At 35.9% G+C, this 23169-nt stretch overlaps 2 protein-coding genes across 2 annotated transcripts; both read right to left on the reverse strand.

Annotated features, from left to right (window-relative positions):
* On the reverse strand, window positions 1–5595 carry LOC136208632 (uncharacterized). Its single transcript, XM_065999707.1, has 4 exons — window positions 3160–5595; window positions 1472–2841; window positions 761–1389; window positions 1–677 (listed from the first exon to the last, which is right to left on the reverse strand). The coding sequence occupies exons 1-2, from the start codon at window positions 3217–3219 to the stop codon at window positions 2215–2217; spliced, it is 687 nt and encodes a 228-aa protein (XP_065855779.1). The 5' UTR covers window positions 3220–5595; the 3' UTR covers window positions 1–677; window positions 761–1389; window positions 1472–2214.
* A 155-nt stretch (window positions 5596–5750) lies between these two features.
* Window positions 5751–12305, reverse strand: LOC136208631 (serine/threonine-protein phosphatase 7). The gene is made up of 5 exons (XM_065999706.1): window positions 11692–12305; window positions 10421–10915; window positions 8080–8226; window positions 6857–6964; window positions 5751–6085 (listed from the first exon to the last, which is right to left on the reverse strand). The coding sequence occupies exons 1-5, from the start codon at window positions 12202–12204 to the stop codon at window positions 6005–6007; spliced, it is 1344 nt and encodes a 447-aa protein (XP_065855778.1). The 5' UTR covers window positions 12205–12305; the 3' UTR covers window positions 5751–6004.
* Between the last annotated feature and the right edge of the window lie 10864 nt (window positions 12306–23169).

Consider the following 23169-nt stretch of genomic DNA (forward strand, 5'->3'; position numbering starts at 1 on the left):
ACCCGTAACTACAGAATTGTACTTAAAACCAAAAAATAATATAAGTTAATTAATAAATATTATTAATCACAACATATAAAACTAATATAATCTAGTCTAAGCCTCTCTCCTTTCAGCGTATAGATTCTCCAAGTGACGAACACTCTGATGACAAAATAATCGTCATTGGGTGGCAATGAGAGGCACTGGAAACGCAGGATGTAAATAAAGACGTATGTAGTGATGATAACTCCCCAAATGACAAATCACAATCTCTCGCTCTGGTGGTCTTCCATCGTCCGAACGCATCGGCAGTATAGTGCAACATCCTAATTGTTCTGTACTAAAGAGGAAAATTACTGCGTTCAATACAGATGCAGCAGCAAATAAGTCATCCGGACTCACCATCCAGTGGGACTCACCACAACCCGCTCCTGCCCATTTAATACGTGTGAGGGCAGCATCAAATCCGTTCCCGTACACTGGCGCATACAGATCACGGTTTGCCCGCATCTCATTCTCTATGAGCACTCTCATCAGCTTCTACTCCTCTTGGTTATAAATGATGGCATCGGCTAAAATACGAAATCCACAGTTACCATCTGCTACAACATCATGGAATCCAGTAATAAATGGTACGATGAGACGTTGAACCCGATGTAAATGGTGGTAACTGGCGATATCCGCATCAAATCCGACTGAAAATATTAATATATGAAATTTATCAATAAAAATATATTTACTTTAACTTCAACATATATATAAATGAAATAAAATATACCCGGCATCTGGCTGTTATACACAGATGAGGATGAAGAACGGCCTCGACTACGACTACTCCTCGAACCTGAGGACCGTGCTCGACCTCGTTGTGATTGACTGTACTCCCATGCACTCGAATTTCGTTTTGTTGATGAATTTCCCTTTGGTCTACCCCTAATAGTGTCTTTGACCTCAGGTTCTTTAAAGCCACTTTGTTCTGGGTTTATCTGATCATGAATCATCATCGATATGCTATGCACCATTGAAGGATCTAATTTTTCAACATTTTCCACAAGAGATTGAAAAAATCGGTGATCCTCAGACCTGTCAGCATATACTGGAGCAGTAACTGGTATGTCACTCAACCCTTCAAACGCAAGAGATCTCCAAAAAGGATGGATGCGGTCAACACGGACCGATTCATTTGTGTCAATATATGTTTTAAGCTCACATGAACACGGAATGCCATGAGTCATGGGCAACACGCATCCACATTCACTTACCACATCCATACTCAATCCCTGCATACGCTTGAGCTCATCATTTAGTACAGCCAAGCAGTAATGTGAAACGTGTAAGTCGAGATACGCGAAAGGTTCTCCACAGTGATTCACCGCAGATCTTCTTCTCGAGTCCTCGAGTGAGTATCTGATTATATACAATGAAGGATTACAAAACTAATGTATTAAATTTTAAAAGATTAAAGCAAATAACAGAATAAATGTCTTACTTGATCGCCTCGATCTGAGCCTCAATGTCATTGTGCACCTTCGCCCACACTGTATCAAGTGCACCAGTAGATGAATTCAACCACTGTTTCAACTGTGCATGTGAACTCTCCACTCGACAAGTTGTGGTGTTTCCTAAGTGCAACACCTTGTTCGTTCATGCTCGACAAAACTTCTCTTTATGCACTAGCCACGTGGTCTCCACGTACTGAATCACACCAGGCCAGTTGCCAGTAGTATTCTTCATGGCTACCACTGCCGCCTCATATTCAGCTTCTGTCGGGGCTTCAATTATACGTTTCCATTTAGAATTCTTAAAAATTTCACCAAACTTCTTCATTCCACTCAACTTGCCAACTCTATCCTCTACATCTTTATTAATATGCCATGTGCACAATAAATGATGAGAATGAGGAAATACCTCACGAACCGACCGCATCAGTCCTAACTCCCGGTCTGTAGCAATGGCTGTCGGATGCACATCAGGTTGGAGCAAAAGCTTCAATTTTTGTAACACCCACATGTAACTACCCTCGGTTTCATCCTTCATGATTGCATAGGCGATCAAGAAGTTTTTGTTTGAAGGCGTCATTCCAATGATTTCAAAGAATGGCATCTTATACTTGTTTGTTTTATATGTTGAATCCATACCAACAAACAAGTAATAAGATTGGAACAGTGTGATCGATGTTGGATGTGCCATAAATAAGTGAGTCACGACATTGTTGCCCGGCACCGCTTGCGTCTAATGTATATAGTCCTTATCTATAGCAAGCCGATAAAACTGACCGATTACATCTCGACCCTCAAAGCTCTCAGTCCTGATTTTCTCCCAGTAGTTATAGATATGTCTTTGTGTCGGGCAATCCTCCAGATGTTTTTCTTTGATTGCAGCAAAAATAGCACAAGGCTTAGCTTGAGCTGAACTCATTTCACGAACAAGTTTTTTGGAAGCCGGACTTAGTCCGCTCATTTGTCTGTAGCCCTGACGATATACAGCCAACTGAGGACAGTGCTGTCCTCTATCTCCAGGAATCCCATTCACCACCCAACCGCCCAATTCACCGATTTCCATAACCTTTATCTGGAATTTGCAACCACAGTACTTTGTTTTTGTATTCTTCCGTAGTATAACATCCATATCCACATCCTTTTTCCTTTTATAATTCTTAACACCACGAGCACATTTAACCAATATCCGCTTTGACTTGCGCCCCGTCTTGTGCGACGTTGTGGTTAACTCAAACCCGATCCCAATTGCCGTCTGTTCTGCCCAGTTAACAGCTTCATGATATGTTTGAAATGTTTGTTTGGAAAAAAACTGCGAGCTGTAATCTATGCCGTTTCCGTCAAATTCTTCCCACGAAACCTCCTGTAAATGATTAATAACGAACATTACATTCCAAAACGTGACATTTCTACAGCGTTTCGGTGTCTAAACCCGAAAAACAGCCACAAATATGCTCGGGCGTGTGAGCATCACGCCCCACCACATGGTGGGGCGTATGAGTATCGCGTCCCACCTCATGGTGAGGCGTGTGGCTATCACGCCCCACCACATGGTGGGATGTGATACTCATATGCCCCACCATGAGGTGGGGTGTGATACTCACACGCCCGAGTGCCGAACCAGATTTTTTTTTTCCAATTCAAATTACAGAAATGCAAGGAAGTTAAATCGGAAAAATACCTCGAATTCGGACGTAGCATCACTCCCGTCTACTCTCGGTGATAACGGATTGTCTTCCATCAAACGTGTTGTCTTTGATTCGGATGAAAATGACTTTGAGAGAGTTTGGGAGGGATTTAAATTTTCAGTTTTCGTTCAAAGGGCGGTTAGGTCTTTTTTCGGGGCTAGAAGTGTGAATATGGGGCTGGGTTTAGTAACCCACTAAAATATTTAAACGGCAAAAGGTTATTTTGGTAAATATCATTGTATATGAAGGTGGAATGTCATCTTTTGTAGATGTAGATAAAATTGTGTAAATTTAACCTTGGCGTCTTCAAACAAGATCAATTTTATCCATATGTTATCGAAAATTAGAAAAGTTGTTTGACTGATATTTAACAGACAATTCAGACTTTCCAAATATTAATTATGTCTAAAATATTTACTATGTTATTAATATAGTTACAAAAAAAACCAGCAAAAAATTATACAAAACTGTTTCAATTTATCAACAAACTTGTTTAGAAGGTCATATTGAACAGTTAAATAACAATTTTTTCAAAAAAAGTATAGCGCATGACTAAAATTGATCTTGTTTGAAAATATTAGAATTAAATTTATGTTGTTTTATATGTTAAGACTAAATTTACAGTTTGCTTGAAATGTTATGATTAAATTAGACCCTTATCCCTTTAAATTTGAAGCCCAAGCCCACCTACATCAACAAAGGGTTGAGCTAAGTTTGTGTTAGCATTTTTAAATAAAAACCACAGTGGAGTTGGATTCTCAGGTTGTCTTAAACTTTATACTTAGTGCAGTCCCTATTCACCATCCATGTTATTGGCTTATTGGAAAGTGTCAAAAATTACGTGATAGAGATTGAGTCTTGTCTTTTGTCCACACCTACAGAGAGATGAATCGTGCTGCTTACTGGCTGGTGAACTTCGCAGGAACTGTATCTTTGGGTAATTATGAGTTTGATGCACCTTTTGCATGTCTTACGAACACCCTGTTTGATGTTTGATGATCGAATAGGAGTTGCTCTGAGCCGGATTGTGTATACAAATCGCAACCTTTTGAAATAAATAATCACAATAACAATTTTTGAACGAATGAGTGAGTTTGTAAACTGAAAAAATACAGATCCTGTTTATAAACTTTTAAACCACAAAAATTGTATTTACAAATTAATCATACTATAAAATTTATTTTTATATTTTTTCCTATAAAAATGAAGCTTATTGTAATTCAATTTCAAGAGGAATGTAAAAATCCAATTAAATAATCATCTTAACTTTAATGGGCTGATCCAATTAAGATTAAAAACAAACAAAAAAAAAATATATCCAAAAAAACTGACGTGCTTTCACTTTTTTTTTTATCAAAGTGATACTTTGAATTTTTTTTTTCAGGTTTTCGTTTATGACTATGAAATGATAGAGATTTTTCATATTACTAAAAACAAAAACCTTAAAAATAAAATAAGCACAATCTCAAAATTTAATTGTATTCTAAACTTTAAATCTTTAACTTTTTAATTTTAATATCATTTAGACGTTGTTTAGAAAGAAGAGAGAAAGTGAATATTTGAAAAACATAATGTCCAAAAATGATGATTTTGAAAAATAAAAAATCCGATTCTATAGTAAATATGGTACTAAACATCTTTAATTCTTGGAATTTTTTGTCGTTAACAGTCATTTTTATAGTGTCAAACAACAAGAATTTTTACATGCACCTTAATGAGCAAACCGTTAAATATAGGCTTATTAAATCTAAGCATCAGGATGCTTTGAATCTCCACCTTAGGATTCTAATAAACCTAGATCTAACAATGAATGAGCAAATTCTACTTGCTTATTAAGGTGCATGTGATCAAAACTGAACAAACAAACTAAACTATCCTCATTCTCGGTCCCTGTTCAGGAAAAAAAATTGATACCAGTTTGACAAAAAAAAAGTGTCCAACCATATGGATTTCTTTGGGACTTTACTCAAAAAAAAAAAAGAAAAAGCTTTGGACTTGAATAATCAAAATAAAAGAAACAAAATACCAGTTTGACAAAAAAAAAAAGTGTCCAACCATATGGATTTCTTTGGGACTTTACTCAAAAAAAAAAAAAAAAGCTTTGGACTTGAATAATCAAAATAAAAGAAACAAAATAATCCGTAAGAAAACAAGTCGAAGATTTGTAGACCCCCAAAATATGGGTAAATAATTTATTAGTCTCTTAGTTTTTACCCAACACACTGTTTAGTCCCCCTATTTTAAAAAACACATTATAAGATCTCTAGCTTTTACCAATATTAACCCTTTGATCCTTTTGTCTAGTTTTTTTAAACTTGCAATCATTATATTTTAGCATAAACAAATATATATATAAAATAACAGAGTAATATAGTCAACTTGTATTGTACCGTGGTTATCCTAAAAGCTAAGGTATGTTCGGTTAAAAATCTAAAAAAATAGATAAAAGGCCACAAGGTTAATATTGGTAAAAGCTAAGGACCTTATAATGTGTTTTTCAAAATAGGAGGACTAAACAGTGTGTTAGGTAAAAACTAGGTGACTAATAAATTATTTACCCCCAAAATAATTATGATACAACAAGGCAGAATGCTCTGTTAAATACAAGGAGAACCACAAACAAGCAAAAGAGAACATAAACTTGAAGCAGATCATAATATTATAGACAGCCATATAATTGAAAATTTTGATTTCAAAACATCAATTTACCAGACATTCCTGCTAAAACCCCGTCAGATGGTCTCTTTACGGAGGAGCTGTTACCATCGAAGCCAAGTCCAATTCTTCATCCAAATCAATCACATCTTCATAGTCGTAACAAACCGTCAGATGGTCTCTTTACGGAGCTGTTACCATCGATGCCAAGTCCAGTTCTTCATCCGAATCAATCACATCTACATAGTCGTAATACGCATTCACCTACACATTGAGCCCGTTGATCATTTATAAACTCATGTGTCATTAATCTTTTATGTTTACATATTGTTGAGACCTTTAATGTGCATAATCTACAAACTAAATCCTCCAGAAACCCTAAATTTTCTAATCCGTATGCAAATTATAATTTATCAAAGGTTTAACGTGTAAAATAAAATATCCAGGGCTCAATATATAAGTTCATGAATGATCGAAGACTCAATGTATCAAAAAATCTAATGTGTAAAAATTGCATAGAGAAGCTTTAATATGTATATGTATATATACACACACACAACAATGCATAAACCATATACATGCACACAATAACGGATGTAGGATTCACTGGCAGGGGTGCTTGTGGTGGTTTCTTGTGATTTGTGGGTGCTAAATTGATATTTTTTGGGTGTTTTTACCTAAAAAATTAAAACCCCGTACGCAGTTTCCATAAAATTCTTGGCATTTTCGGCGACCAGTGGGTGCTCAATATACAAAACAAAAGTTGAAAGTTAGTGTTATTTTTTAAATTAAGTTGAACGTCACGGCTATTTTTGTCTTGAAAAAAATCAATATTAGCTTTTGTGATAAGCTATGAAAGCTGTTTTCCCGAAAGCTGCAAATTGTAGCTTTTCCTAAAACAACTTTCCTGGTTTTCGCAGCTTTTAAGGAAAGCATTATTACATTTACGAAACGTTGCTTTTATGCCAAAAGCGCGCTTAGTAAAGAACATATCTGTTACTTGGTGAACTGATAGTAGACAGATGGAACCTATACCTCTGGTCTTGGAAAAATTGCCTCGAAACTATGGAATTGTGGCTCCTCGAAATTGGGATGTTTTAAGATTATGTATGCTCCTTTATTTTTGTATCTCTCCTCTGTTGCCTGTGTAGCAAATACAATAATTTGTTTGAACAACACAATTCATCATAAGATGGAAAATAAAGTACAAATGCAAATATGTAATTAACTTGATTTAAACCGTCTCCAAATATATTATCTGAGTTCGTCCACTTCTACAGACAACTGATATTCATCGCCCAAAAATAGACTACTTACATTAATCTAGCACTTCTTATTCTTTAAAAGGAAACCAACGTCACTGAAGTCTAAGAAAGAAAATATCTGCGCTAGACTATGTTGCACGGACACTTCTAGTTAGAAGCGTTTCTGCGTTTCGTGTTTATGTCCATTTTCATTTGTAGGCTATTTTATGAAGGTTATGTTTTAGAAATAACGTTTCCCGTGTCCATTTATGTGTCTGTGTCCGTGCACGTGTAACAAGGCGCTAGATGGTCATTTATGTACTTTCTTAAAAGCTATTTACATTTTGACTCAAATATAACAGAATTAGCACGGGGAGAGATTGTATGTAACTCTAAACTCAACTTATTAAGTGATCATGAAACTGTAATTAGGGTTGTAAATGAGCCGAGCCGCTCATGAGCAGCTCGGTGTTCGGCAAGATAAAAACTTGATCGTGTTCGGCTCGGTTTATAAAATGAGCCGAGCTTGAGCACGGCAAAGCTCGGCTTGAAAGCTCGCAGCAGGCTCGATTATAGGTTCATGAACAAACTCATGAGCAAAATCGATTATAATGTGTAAACTTTGTAGTTTTGTGGATTTCAAAACTATGTAGTTTTGTGTTAAAGAAATTTCAAATCGATATAATTAATGAACATAATTAATGAGTCGTTCATGAGCAGCTCACGAATAAAATATCGAGCTCGAGCTCGTCAATTTTCTGACGATCTGAGCATGAGCAGGCCAAAGCTCGGCTCGGCTCGATTACAGCCCTAACTGTAATCATTAGAATCAAGAATAAGATGAGAATAACTTCAAGTTCCTTTTTCCTAAGCGAATAAAGCAACTCAAAAGACGGTCAGAATCATCAATGTTCTCCAAATTAATCAGAAATCTATAAGAACATATAGATTAAACAGAAAAACATGCATCTAAAATGAAGCTTGGATTATCATAAAAGAATATTGCAAAGAAACCTGAAATTGTGGGTAGTCTGGCGCACTGAACACCGTAATTAGCTTTCCTGATTCTACAACATGATCTATGGTATACCCTTGATTCATTCCTGCAAGTCCTGGCCGCTTTTCTCTTGCATCAGGACCTTCATGGGATCTGATTATTAGCTAACGCAAAAGAAGAAACCATGATTCTTATATCAGTAATATAATTGCAGACACCTATAAATATATATCCATTATAGCAACGAAGAACTATTTTCTTGTATTTGTTGATTAAAAATTGGGTTAATACACATATATGCCCTTATATTTGTCTATTTTATCACATATGTCTATATATCAAATAAACATCCAAATATGCCCCAGGAATTGTTACAACAACAACAACAACAAAGCCTTAGTCCCGAAATGATTCGGGGTCGGCTAACATGAACCATCATATAAAACCGTGAAAATCAAGTCGTGTCAGCGACACAGATTCGCTCCCTCCACTCCGTCCTATCCACTACCATATTTTCCTCAATTCCCAATAAACTCATATCACTCTCGATCACCCTCCTCCAAGTTTGCTTAGGTCTTCCCCTACCCCTCACCACTACATCCCTTTGCCACTCTTCGGTTCTCCTAACCGGCGCATCAAGCGCTCTACGTCTCACATGGCCAAACCACCTTAGTCGGTTTTCTCTCATTTTATTCTCAATAGATGTAACCCCTACTTTTGTCCTAATTATTTCATTACGCACCCGGTCCTTTCTCGTGTGACCACACATCCATCTCAACATACGCATCTCCGCCACCGACATCTTATGGATGTGGCAGTGTTTCACTGCCCAACACTCCGTACCATATAACAATGCTGGTCTAATTGCCTTCCGGTAGAATTTTCCCTTCAATCTATTAGGCATGCCGAGATCACAAAGGAAACCCGTAGCACTCTTCCACTTCGACCAACCAGCTTTAATCCTATGGGCAACATCTCCATCTACTTCTCCATCCGTTTGGATAATAGATCCTAAATACCGGAAGCAATCCGAGGCCTGAACAACTCTCCCATCTAGGGTGATTGTCCCTGCCTCCCTACTCCTACGGCCGCTAAACTTACACTCCAAATATTCTGTCTTACTTCGACTCAACTTAAAGCCTCTAGATTCTAGAGTTTGCCTCCATAGTTCCAACTTCATCTCCACTCCTTCTTTCGTCTCATCAACCAACACAATATCATCTGCAAACAGCATGCACCATGGTATACCATCTTGAAGTGAACTTGTTAGTTCATCCATAACGATGGCAAAAAGAAATGGGCTTAGTGCGGAACCTTGATGCACTCCAATCGTAATAGGAAACTCTTCAGTTTTCCCAACACTAGTACGTACACTCGTGCATACTCCCTCATACATGTCCTTTATGATGTCAATATATTTCCGCGAAATGCCTTTCCTTATCAAGGCCCACCAAAGTACTTCCCTTGGTACCTTATCATATGCTTTCTCCAAGTCAATGAAAACCATATGCAAGTCTTTCTTCTTATTTCGATAGTGCTCCATTAATTGTCTCATTAGATGGATGGCTTCCATAGTTGATCTTCCCGGCATAAAGCCAAACTGGTTTTCCGAGATCTTCACCGTCCTCCTTAGCCTTTGTTCAATCACTCGCTATTGTTAATGATAGAAAAATATACGGTAAGCTTATTTGACGTAATTTTGATATAAGTGGAGTGGCAGGTGAGGTGGAGGTGATGTGGAGGTATTTTGACATGTGTGACAAACGGACAAATACAAGGACATATATGTGTTAAAATTTACTAAGGGCTCCTCTAAGCAGCTATAACAATAATCAATATAACATTCATGGTTCACCAAGACAGCTAAAATGAATTACATGCACAAAAAGAATCATTCATCTGCAAAATATTATTGTGTCCTTATCCACAACAAATGCAACATTACGCTAGTTCAAATTTGAAATCAACAACTATCTACGTTCTCAAAATTTTGAAATAGATGCAAACTCAGGTTAACAATTTATAAAGAAATAGCCAAACTTATCGAGTTAAATGCATCGTTGGTCACTCAACTTACATGGTTGTTTCAAAATGGTCTCTCAACTTCAATCAGTCAACTTTGAGTTTTGTCTCAATTAGGTCACTTCGGCGATTTCAATAGTTAAAAAATGCATCAGAATGATGCCATGACTCAGAAGTGAGCATGAGTTAACTCAGATTTCTACATGTTGTTTGGGTCAGAGATCTGAATTGACTCATGCTGATCATCATACTGATCCCTTTTAAATTGCATAACGAAGCAAGAGAGATTAAGAGACAACTGTGTTGGCTTAAAAAAATGTTTAAATTTCACACAACCTTTAGCTGGAACTTCTTCAAAAATTCTTCTGTACAATCAGGTCCCCACAATAGGCCGATGCCTCTCTCTTTGTTTGGTGAAAGTCCAGTTCTCATAGTTGGATCAGACCACAAAACATCACCAGGAATCAGGTTCAAACCTTCCCATGGAGGGTCAAGAACTGATCGCCGGGCTTTAGACAATTCTTCGAGAGAACCAAGTGATAAAGGCATGGTCTCAGAATTACAACTTAATTTCCGATTCTTCTTTCCTTTAGATCTCTTCGACGGCGTAATGGATACACTGCGGAAAAGTCCTCCATGAGCAGTATATACACGGCCAGCTATAATAGAGACCAAGGGAAGCCCTTCGAAGCACCCCAAACATTTTCGATACACATGCTTACCTTTATCGCCGTATTTTGCCATAACTTCCTTCTCAAAGCCGTAAACAGATGTACAATACTTGGATTCATGATTGCCACGGAGGAGGTACACCCTCTGTGGTAGATATACCTACGAAAAACATCATCCAATTGGTGTTATTTGATAAACAACAAAAGCCGAAGGTCAAGTTTAAGCATAAACATGATCTGAGTTCATGTAGTATTCATTAAAAGCCTAAAACGACACACAAAATGCACAAAAAGCCAGACGTACCCTATCAATATGATGCATATAGTAGACATTGATTAGAAGGCTCAGAACTATTAGTTTACAGAAGTAAAATGATGCGAAGTATCCATAATTAAAACAAAAAATCAAACCTTTTCATTTATTCTATGAACTAAAATGGAAAAAAATAATATATATTTCTTATCCCAGATCAATTATTGATTAGGACCTACATTGCACGGAAACTCCTCGTCAGTAGCCTTTCTATGTTTTATGTCCATTTTCTTTTCAGTTTAGTTTCCCCCTTACCGTTTATGTTTCCTAGCTATGTTTTAGAACTAACCTTTTCCATTTCCCTATCAGGTTTTCCATATGTTTTGAAGACTATGTTTTAGAAATAAAGTTTCCTAGTGTTCGTCTCCATGCAACATAGATTATGACAGATTGCAATCAATATACAAACACAAACATAGAAAAATTAGTTTATTGAACGCATTGCATTTCAGAAGTCATCATCATGGTGAAATTACTACTTGAGCTAAGAGATACTTGTCTAGCATTCCATATTTTTCTTGCATTAGATATCATGCAGGAACATAAAGACGGCAGAAAATGAAGAGAGCAATTTGGGAATAAATTTAATATTGTAGGTATAAATTTATCAGCTGAATTCATACCTTCCAAGCTAGTAAGAGCAAAAAGGTCTCAAGACCCCAAGCGCCTCGATCAACATAATCACCATTGAAGACAAAGAAGCGATTATCGGAAGGAAATCCAGCAAGGCGAAAGAGGAAAAGCAGGTCATGAAATTGACCATGAACATCACCAACAACAACAACGGAAGAATCAGGAAGAGAGAGACAATCGTCAATTCTGAGACAATTAGGTTCTTTGTGAAGGATCTTAGAAGCAGTGAGTACAAGAGAATCAAAGACAGAAACAGGCAAAACAGAGGGGAAATCAGACGGAGAAAGATTTCTGGAAGACCATTCTAAGGCAGAGGTAAAATATTCAATCCAATCGAGAGTGAGATTTCCATCAGTTGGCCAGCAGATCGGAACCTCAACTTGCGGCGTAGAAGCGCCGTCTGCGGTGGCGGTAGTGGTGGTGGTGAGATCATGAGGTGAACATTCGGAGATGATTGGTATAGGATCTGACGGAGAACCATACGATGGAGGATCTGATGACATGAAAAATCAAAACTTTATTTTTTTTTTATAGAAATGCAAAACCCTAGATCGAAGAACTAGAAAGTCATACAAATCCAGTACAGAAGAACTGAGAATTTCTGTGTAAGATCTAAATTTTAGGTGTTTATATTGTGGTTGCTTAATACATCCGTGAACCCTTGAACTTTATTAAAAATGCCGTTTGATCCCTTAAACTATGAGATAATGTGCAAAAATACATCTAGAAGAAATTTTAACTCCTAATGTCTAAAATAACACAATTTTAGCAAATTAAGTTCATTTGAGAAATAATTCATCAAACTGTATTTTTAGTCACAAATTTTGTCATCTACACTTTACATGTGCGTCATTTTATACTCATTAGTAACATATCATAAACACGTGAATAGACGTGAAAAAAATAAAATAACAAATTAAAAACTATACTGTATTTTATACAAGTTGAATAGAAAAATTCAAATATTTCGTTGAATTTAAAAATATTGATCTCCAATTCTATTTCTAAATAATAAAAAATGTAAAAACTTTAAAAAAAAAATTAATCGTTATGTAATTGGTGCAGAATAAGTAACAAAACATCTGTATTTTATAATGATATTTGAAATTGATCTAATTTGCCAACGTTAAGCGCAAGATGCTCTTAGCTGCCAATATTAAGGTAAAATTATACTATTTTAAACGTTAGAGGTAAAATTGCTTCTAGCTATCAATGTTGGAAGTATTTTTGCACCTTACTAGTCTTGCACCCGTGCGATATGTCACAGGGCCAGTAGTCGCGGCCCGTATGGCGCTTACTTGTCTTCTCCGAAGTAACCCAGCTAAGGGGATTAGATCACTCTAACTGTAATAACCACACATAGGGGTTAGATAGGAACCATATATATAGGGAATATAGTAGCATACATAAAATACCAACATATAGGCAACCATCACATTCATACACACGCACGGGTAACATATAAGACACACAAGAAGGAACAATATACGGATGATGTTATTCATATATAAGCAGTAGTGTTACTTCCAAGAGGCCCCATCCCGTAGTAGTAGGGGGAGCAACTACTAGAGATGGTAGAATGTCGTCATGCCTAGTGACAAGTCTAATGTGACATGTCACTCCCCTCTATCGTGTTTCTTATACCGAGTCGAGGTTTTTAGACAACGACTATTACAATGTTTCATTACTACACAATACTCACTGTCTCCCCCATTACATATTACGTTTACAAGAATAGTCCCCCCCTTACACTCTCCCCCACTCAGAGGTTCGACGTCCCTGTTGAACGGGTCTTGAAGAAGTCTTCAATCTTGTGCTGAAAAGGTTGGATGTCGGTGGCTTTCTCCCAACTAGTCTATTCTTCTCCTTAAGCTCTCCATTTGACAAGGTACTCTTTGTAAGATCGTCGCGATGCTGTTGTTGTGCGTTTTGCAAGGATTTTCTCACTTTCCCTGCTAGCTGGTGATTTCTTTGTGATTGGTGGTCTTTTTGATTTGTTGTGCTGATCATCTATTGGATCTGGATGATACTGTTTCAAATTGCTGACATGGAAAATCGGATGGATTGACATCCACTGTGGTAGCGCTAGTTGTTGAAACACATTTCCACAATGATTTTGATTTGACAAAATTATTTAAAGTAGAATTAAATCCCTAAGATAAAATATCTCAACACATTAAATTTAAATGCTTTGGTTTATTTGTTACTAATGTGTTTGTTCAAGTGTTGAAAGACATTAAGACCAAGGCCCAAAGCCTATTAAGCAAGGTCAAGGCCCAAGCAAACAAGATCCAAGCTCATGAATCAACTCAGTCCAGCAAGAAGAAGGATCCAGAAGACTTGCTAGACTGCTTTACAATGAAGCCACTGAGTTCAACAGATAACAGACAAAACAGAAGTTGACTTAGCTAACTTGGAGACAAAGCCTACCCAAATATGGAAAGCTTCAGTTGAGCCAGAACAGTTGTCGTTCCGCTGTCCAGGAATCTTTACCATAAATAGAGAGACAACCTGACGCGTACTGACCAAAAGCTTCAAGAACGGATCAAGACAGAAAAGACTACGTTTTCATTGGTCGAAGAGACTAAGCACTGAGGAGTGAAAGGGACAGTAGAGTCATTTCCCTCCAACGGTTATTTTGAATTTCGAAATGACCAAAGGCTCAAGGTGTCACTATAAATAGGTCTTTCGTTTGCTTCATTCGATGCAGATCTTCACCAAGTTGAAATGCTGACCAAATTCCTACTTGAAGTTCTGTGCCAAAAGCAAAGCAAAGCAATCTTACACACATTCTTATTCTTGTGTAAAAGATTAGATTTTTGATCATTCAAAGTGTTCTGTGTATTTAAAACAAAAACCTTTATCAATGCTAAAATTGTTAGAAGACTCTGAGTTGCTCGGTTTTAGCACTCAGAGGTAGAATAGTGTTGAGTATAGGATATAGAGGAAGGTACTCTGTATACTCGCTGACTATTGTAAGAGGTCTGTGCTCTATCCAAAAGAGCTCAGTAGTGGATTAAAGCTCGAAAGGATTCCAGGGACTGGATGTAGGCAGAAGGCCGAACCAGGATAAAACTGCTGAGTAACATTCTCTAACCCTTAACTCCTTATCTGCTTGCTTTTTATTGTGCCTAGTAAAACACTTAACTGAATATATCTTGAGTTGTGTGATTTGGTGCTGAGCTCATGATAGACTTTTAAGTGCTATCTTCTGACTCAACGTTAGAAGCAACCTTAGTCTTTGATTAACTAAAGCTGCCTCTGACCTCACTCAATATCACTGTGCTAACAATTAAGTGAAAACCCTTAAGTGAGAAAAGAAACAAGTCAGCATTTAAAAAGAAATTTTTTTAAATAGTTTCTTAACCCCCAAGGAACTAATTCTCACATTACAAAGACCAACACTAGTTTGTTAAAATTATGCTCTTGTTATTTTACAGTGGATTTAACATCCAAAATCCAATGTAAATATAACAATAACATGAATTTAACAATGCTCAATAGCAAAATGACTGACCTTTAAAAGACCGAAGTCTGTTTTTCAGTTTCTACAACATGTTCTGATCTTCGGGTTCAGCATCAGCATCATCAATATCATATTCAAGTGGTTTTTTTGAATTTAAAAAAAAAACAAATGAACAAATGTCAGCATAGCAAAGACCTCCATTGATTCTTGAAGTGTTACATGACTTTCAAATTACAATTACAAAAGCCGAGTAAATACCTACCAATCTCTAAATCCATTATCCCATCAGCATCTTCATCTCTAGCAAAGACCATAGGAAGTTCTGTTTCCACTTCACCAAATTTACTTCCCTTGATATACTTCAACAGGGAGCTAAGTATACCCTAGAAAAAAAGAAATCATAAATTCAGTCACAGCTAATTAAAATTCCATAATGATAATAAGAAATAAATGATCCACACAATCTAATCCCATGTAAAAAGAGGAGGAATTACAGTACCTTCTTGAACATGATGAAAGCTTACTCTAGCTGAATGATAAAATTTGATTAGAGAAGGAGCGGAGAATAATTCAATTAATGAAGGAGCGGGGTTTTATATTTATATAGAAAAATTCAATCGTCGAAACCTTTCTTTAATTAAGCCTTCTTTGGAGATTACCTAAATAGTGGATTGATTTAGTTTATAGAAATAATTCGATTAATGAAGGAGCGAGGTTTTTTTTATTTATATAGAAAAAATCAATCGTCGCAACCTTTCACTATCGCAACCTTCCTTAGAGAGAACCTTCCTTTAGCAGTATGTGTATGACCCATATATACGAAACAAATAAATGAATGTAAAGAAGGTGAATATAATGAATGTCAACTTGATAGTGAAATATACTGTTATCTATCAATATCTTTGCTGATGTTGCAAGTAGTCTCAAGTCGTTTCGTGCAAAAAATGGTTCTTTGACATATGGGTAAGTTGGTGTTAGTGTTTTCTTCAATATAATATCCCAATTGCTTCTTTTTTTTGAATTGCACCCTTATGTTTGCATTTTTACTTTTACAGCATTAGCCAGTTAGTGGGATATAGTTCTAGTCAAGAAAGACTTGTGGATTTCTACAGAGGCATCTATTACACGTGCATGGCTAATGGACTGGAAACAGAAAGGACACATGTTTAAGTTGCCTAACGTGATACTTGTTGCCACCAATATTACAACTATTAATTTGATAAGGCTAAGGCAATAGGTTTTGCAAATACAGTTATCATAAAACCTTTGAGGGCTAGTTTGGTGGATGCATGTCTTCAATTAGTTGAATGAGCAAACTCAAGCCCCTAATTACCAAATTACATATCATCCAATCAATATCAATGCATCTTAGTATCCAAGGTTGTAAAAGACGCTAGGCGCTAGTCGGACGGAGAGGACCCTTACTGATTAATCGGGATTAATCGGATTTGTATTTTTTATATTTATTTATTTTTTATTAAATAAAGTATTATATCAATACCATTAATATATGAATTATACTATGTAAAAATAATAATATAAAATATTTAGAATAGAAAAAGATACATATTTTAATATTATTTATATTAATGTCCTTAATAAAATAACAAATAGATCAATAAAATAATATTTATAACAGAATATGTCAAAATAAAATAAAATTAATATTCTTAAAAATAAATTTAATAGTTTAAGTTTTTATTTTATTTTTTTGTTATTTAATATTTTTTAAAATTAAAAAGGTTGACATAAAATTTAAGGACCAATTTTTTCAAAAAGGTCGCCTGGAAGCCGCCTAAGACCGTCTAGGCGGCCAAAAATCGGTCAACCGATTTATACCGCCCGATTAGTGAAAATCGGGACGGTATTCTAAAAATCCCCGCCTAGACGCCGCCTTGGCCGATTTTTAGAACACTGTTCGTATCAATTTTCAACTAAAAGAAATTGGAATGGATATAAGAAATCAAGTTATAGTATTATACATATCATCCAATCAATATCAATGCATCTTCATATTAATTTTTGGTTTGTTTGTTATGATCAGAGTTTCAGGCAACTATATGGGTATGATCCTTGCTTGTACTGAAAAATATGCAGAGATAAAACAACGATGCAGAAAACTGCTTCAAAATTCATCAGAAAAAAAACCACAATATTATCTTAGTTTAGATTTAGACTCGGTTGAAACCGAGTTTAGCTCCAGATTTTGTGAAGGGATGATTTGATGAAAATTAAATAATTAAAGGATCTGATTATTGATTTGTGTAGAATAGGAGGCTAATTGATATTCAACCTATAGTTCAGAGGTCAAATGGGCTTTATGCCTATTATAAACTATATATTAATTTTGTTTTTAAGTCTAAATTTGGTGTTTGTTTCATTAGAAAGCTGAAATTAAAAATTAAGTAACAAAATGTTTATTAAGAATTGAGCTTAATCAAGAATAGGATAATATATGATATGTAGGTTAAAACTAATAAATATAAAACAACTTGAACTCTTAAAAAAAAAGGCTAGATTCCATTCTAGTTGAACAAAATCAACTCAAAAAAGACCAAATCGATTCCCATCAATCGATGGAGGACATGGTACATAGATCCATCACCTCTCTAGCCAAACTCATCCAAACCAAGCCAGATTCTCAACCCATTTTCACTCAAAACCTTGTGTCTGCCTTTAACATTGATAGGGGAATTTTGGGAAGTGCTCCTATCATTCCCCAATAAGGAGAGACTCAGAACCATAAGGGTTCTTACTTTAATAAGTTGTTGCCCAAATACGAACATCCATCCTTCAATGGAAGTGAAGTAGAGAACTGGATCAGTAAGTGCTCCAAATACTATAAACTATTTGAAGTAATGGAAGATAAGAAGGTTGAGTTTGCAGGTATGTACATGCAAGGAAGAGCAGAACGTTGGTTCAAGAACTGGATTTCTACTCATCCAGGAATCTCTTGGGAGAAATTTGTTGTAAAAGTTGAAAAGAGATTTCAGGAGACTAAAATCATAGAAGTGGTAAAACAATTGATTTAGCTGAGACATAGCTCTTCAGTTGCAGCTTACCAGGATTAGTTTGAAGAGCTTAAACTTAAGATGGAGAAGGAACACACGGAGTTGATAGAGTCTTTTTTCTCAAAAAGCTTTGTAGCATGACTCAAACCTGAGTTGAAATCTGCAGTAAGAACTAAGGAGCATAAAGAGATATTCACAACTATCAAACAGGCCAAACTTCAAGAGAGTCACTTGAAAAATATTCTGGAAGCTGTAAAACCTAAACCTAATTTTAGATCCCCTCCCATCCCACTAAAATAAACCATACATGAAACTGAATCATAGGGGCTTGATGGAAGTGCGGAGATAGGTATCATCCCGGACACCAATGCAAGAAGCTTCTTGTTATCACTGCTGAAGAGGAGTTGGAGGAAGTGGAGAATGACCAGCACCACTTAGAAACACAAGTAGCTGATACAGATGAGAATCAAAATTGAGGAAGCAAATCCTGATGTCTATAAATGCTCTAGATGGAGGATTAATTGAAACTACCATGAAACTCAAAGGTACTCTTAACAGGAAACCTATAATGATACTTAGCACTCATAATTTTATGGATGCTAGGCTAGCCAATGAAGTAAAACTGCCTTTAATTAAAGTCAAACATGTAGCAGTAATAGTAGTTGATGGAAGGCAACTCACAGTTACCTCAAAGTGTAATAATTACAATTGGGCTATGCAAAATACTAGGTTATGTTTCACTTTAAGAGTCCTAGATTTAAGGGATTATGATATGATCCTAGGAGTTGATTGGATGAGGAGTCACACCCATGTTACTTTTGACTTTGATGGTAATAGATTATTGGTGCATAAGGAAGGAAAACAAATTGAATTGAAATGGACGAAGGAAGAGATGGCTCTGAAAAGGATGACTATGAAGTCATTCAATAAGTTAATGTCTAGGGGATTGAAGGGAATAACATCCAAACTATTCCTTATGTTGTCTCAAAAGGAACTTGAACAAGAAATTTTCCTTAGTCCAACTTACCCAAACACTCACCTTCCCCAACACATATTCAAATCCTCCTATCACAATATGACCATCTTTTTTAACCACCAACTTCCTTGCCCCCTAAAAGATCCCATGATCATAATATACCACTAAAAAATGCCACTGAACCCATTAACATAAGACCATATAGGTGTTCTCATCATCAAAAGAATGAGATAGAAAGGCTAGTGGAAGAAATGCTTGAAAATGGAGTGATAAGGCCAAGCAATAGCCTTTATGCCTCACCAGCCTTGTTTGTGAAGAAGAAGGATGTAACTTGGAGGTTCTGCGTGGACTTCAGAGAATTAAATAACTGTGAAAGACAAATTTCCTATCCATGTTATTTAGGAGCTCATAAATGAGTTGCAAGGAGCAGCTATCTTTTCTAAGATAGATTTGAGGGCAGGGTACCACCAAATTAGAATGAGAGCGGAAGACATCCACAAAACTGCTTTTAGGACCCATTCTGGCCACTATGAATTCGTGGTAATGCCTTTTGGGCTCACAAATACCCCGTCTTCTTTTCAATCTCTAATGAATTCAATTTTTTAGTCGTATCTTAGGAAGTTTGTGCTCATATTTTTTGATGATATATCCTAATCTATAGTCCTACCTTGGAGTCTCACCAGGAACATCTTCAGTTGGTATTTCAACTCTTACAAATCACCAAGTATTTGCTATAAGGCCTTCAAATGCGAGTTTGGGATAGATAGAATATCTTACTTGAGCCACATCATCTCTAAGGAAGGGGTAGCTACTGATCTTGAGAAAATAATTTCCATGACAAATTGGCCTAGACCTACCACTTTGAAAGGGTTGAGAGGATTTTTGGGCTTAATAGGGTACTAAAGAAGGTTTGTGAAGGGCTATGGCACTGTGAGTAGGTCACTATTTGATCTTTTGAAGAAAGACCAGTTCTATTGGACTCAAGAAGCAACCAATGCATTTGAGCAACTCAAGCAACTTTTGTCTTCTTCTGAAAGGGAGTACCTAGCCATCTTGCAAGCTGTCACTACTTGGAGGTCCTACTTAGAGGGTGCACCTTTCATTATCAAAACAGATCACCAGAGTATAAAGCATTTATTGGAACATCGACTTCATACTACCATACAATAAAAGGTAATTTCTAAATTAATGGGGTTGAAATACTCTATACAGTATAAGAAAGGGTGTGAAAATCGTGTGGTTGATGCTCTCTCAGGACAGTTTAAGGACACAGAAGCAAGCTTACAGCTCAAGGCTCTAACTGTGGTGATTCCTTCTTGGCTCGAAGAAGTTCAGTCTTCATACACTAGTGACCCTAGCTATCACTACAAAGTTGATCCAACAGTTTACAATCCAACTTGACCCTCATCGGAAATGGAGAGGGAGTGATTGGGGCTTATTAGTAAGATGTGAATCCAATACATGCAGACGCGTTTTAAAGTCGTGAGGCCCAATGTGTTGGAATTGGGCCAAAAGCGGACAATATCTACATGGTATTGGACTAGGGTGTTACAATTGGTATCAGAGCCGATCTCCACGTATGATGTGTGGTTCAGGGACGAACCAAGCGGAAGCTGGTGGGCCTGTAACGACCCGGTCCGGAGTGGGTGGCATCGGGGAAGAAGGCCTGGGCAAGGAGCGGCCTTAAGGGATGGCGATGGGGGCAGGAATGAACTGAATCCCACATCGGAAATGGAGAGGGAGTGATTGGGGCTTATTAGTAAGATGTGAATCTAATACATGCAGACGCGTTTTAAAGCCGTGAGGCCCAATGTGTTGGAATTGGGCCAAAGCGGACATATCTACATTGTATTGGACCAGGGTGTTACAGTATACATGGGGGCCACTATAGGACTTAGGGCCAAACCCATCCAAGTTTGCCATAACTCACCCCTTGAAAGTCATTCTGGCATTAGAGGAACCTTATCCAGGCTTCAACATGAAGGAAAATAGATAAGCTTAGGCGCATCAGAAATATAAATTTTTATCTATTTCACTTTTCCCAATATCCATTAATCATTATTTCATATAAAGTGGGATTAAACAAGTGTACCGTTTCTGATGATCTATCTACCGTTGTAAACGAAGAGCCCATAAACTTCTTAACCATGTTTCACGAACAATGAAAACAATAGAAAAGAAAACAGTTAGTAATCAACTAATGAATATCAATCTAAATTGATTGCCTCTAAAGGAATCGACACGAGATCAAAGAGAAAGTAAACGAAAGAGTAATTAGACAAGTGGAGTTCGGAAGAATTTCTTCCCTTCTAATTGGTGTTGGCCGAATTTCTCATAGCCCTAGGGGTTTATTTATAGTCTCTCAAATATTAACCTTAATCACATTAGGTTAAAACTCCTAATTAGAATCCTATTCCAAATAGGTTTACTAATTAGATAAATAAAGAAATACAATTATTATCTTTATCTATATCTAATATAAATAAATAATAATAATAATCCTAATTAGATATTTATTTATGTTAGGGGTTTAATTTAATTAAGAGATATAATCACATTAAACATTCTAATTAATATTATCATATAATAAGTTAATTTAACTGTAACTATAATCTAATTATAATTATCAATTAAATTCATTCAATCCCTATGTATATAAATATCGGTCCCTATTAATCTCCACCCTCTCAATTACTATTTCGTTCTCCGATTCCAAGTCCCATGTGCGATCCAATAGGTTCTTACCGCTGTTAGCCGTATATATTTATTGGAATTAATTCAACCTAATTAATTTCAACCAAATAACAAAATGAGTTTGAGGACTGTTACTAGCAGAACAATAAACATTCCTCCAGAGCGATAAGAAGTCAGGTTGATACTGACATTTACCTTTCCGTATTAGGTCCAGTGTAATTCGATCCTTCTATGACACAAAATTGACACATAATTTTAGTGTTTAAGTTTAGCTTAGTAGGTAATGTGTCATTTTTGGTTGACATGAAACTGACACGCAAATTTTTGGATTGAGTAAGAGTTGATGTGTTAACTCGAAAATGACACGAAATAACATTAATATTTAAAATTATTATTATATTCTCTCGTATTTATATGTCACTTTATTACTAAAGATAATAAAATTATAATTATTACTTGTAAATAGTATTCGAACCTCCTAAATTTTTATAAACACGTTACATTGCTCCCTAATGTGACATTAGCGGATTTTTTCGATAGTTTTTTGTTAACATACTAATCTAAAAATATGACATAAAGGTATTTAAAAATAGTAACATATCTTTTTATATTTTTAAAAGTTATCATTAATATATATGCATAATAAAATTACATATAACTCAAATACACGACATGAAATCGACACTAACCCAAACAGATTGACACGACTATGACACGAAAGCTTTTGAGTTGGGTTTGGATTTACTCTTTTTAACACGAATCAGAAAATGACACCACGTGAATATGATTATAGGTCTATAGTCCAGAATAATTTTATCTCCCAACGTCATAAATAGTATAATTGGTCTCACCCGTCAACATATATATTGCGTGTTGTTATGCTCTCTATTCATGTCTTTGTTGGTATTTGATATATTTCTTAGGTTTAATACATCTTTTGTCTATGTACTTAGTCCAAAACTTCAATTGCTCATTGAATTTTTAATACTTTCAAATGATCTAATATTCTTGTCCAATGATGTTCCATAACAATCTATATTATTGTCCTATTATATTCAATAACTACATATTCTTATCTAATTGCATTCAGTGACCACTCTATTTTTGTCCAATTATATCCAATAGCTTTAAAACTTCAACTGTCTCGTGAACTTTTAAAAGTTCTTATTTTTTTTTGTCTATTTGACTTTTTTTAACATGTGATGAGAACTTTAACCCATGAAGAAGTGTCTCTCATGGTAGGTCCTTTACTTATATTGCTTATTAAAGTCTCTCTTTATGCATTTTTTTATACTAATAAATGTATTCTCCACAAAATGGT

The sequence above is a fragment of the Euphorbia lathyris genome, chromosome 10 (genome assembly GCF_963576675.1).
Source record: "Euphorbia lathyris chromosome 10, ddEupLath1.1, whole genome shotgun sequence".
Lineage (NCBI taxonomy): Eukaryota > Viridiplantae > Streptophyta > Magnoliopsida > Malpighiales > Euphorbiaceae > Euphorbia > Euphorbia lathyris.

Excerpts from the sequence above, each read along its gene's own strand:
- LOC136208631 (XM_065999706.1), bottom strand. The coding sequence starts at position 12,204 with ATGTCATCAGATCCTCCATCGTATGGTTCTCCGTCAGATCCTATACCA. Across the intron at positions 6,965-8,079 it reads CAGACTACCCACAATTTCAG|GCAACAGAGGAGAGATACAA; the intron begins GTTTCTTTGCAA and ends TTTGCTACACAG. Across the intron at positions 6,086-6,856 it reads CAATTTTTCCAAGACCAGAG|GTGAATGCGTATTACGACTA; the intron begins GTATAGGTTCCA and ends CTCAATGTGTAG.
- LOC136208632 (XM_065999707.1), bottom strand. The coding sequence starts at position 3,219 with ATGGAAGACAATCCGTTATCACCGAGAGTAGACGGGAGTGATGCTACG. Across the intron at positions 2,842-3,159 it reads ATGCTACGTCCGAATTCGAG|GAGGTTTCGTGGGAAGAATT; the intron begins GTATTTTTCCGA and ends AATCATTTACAG.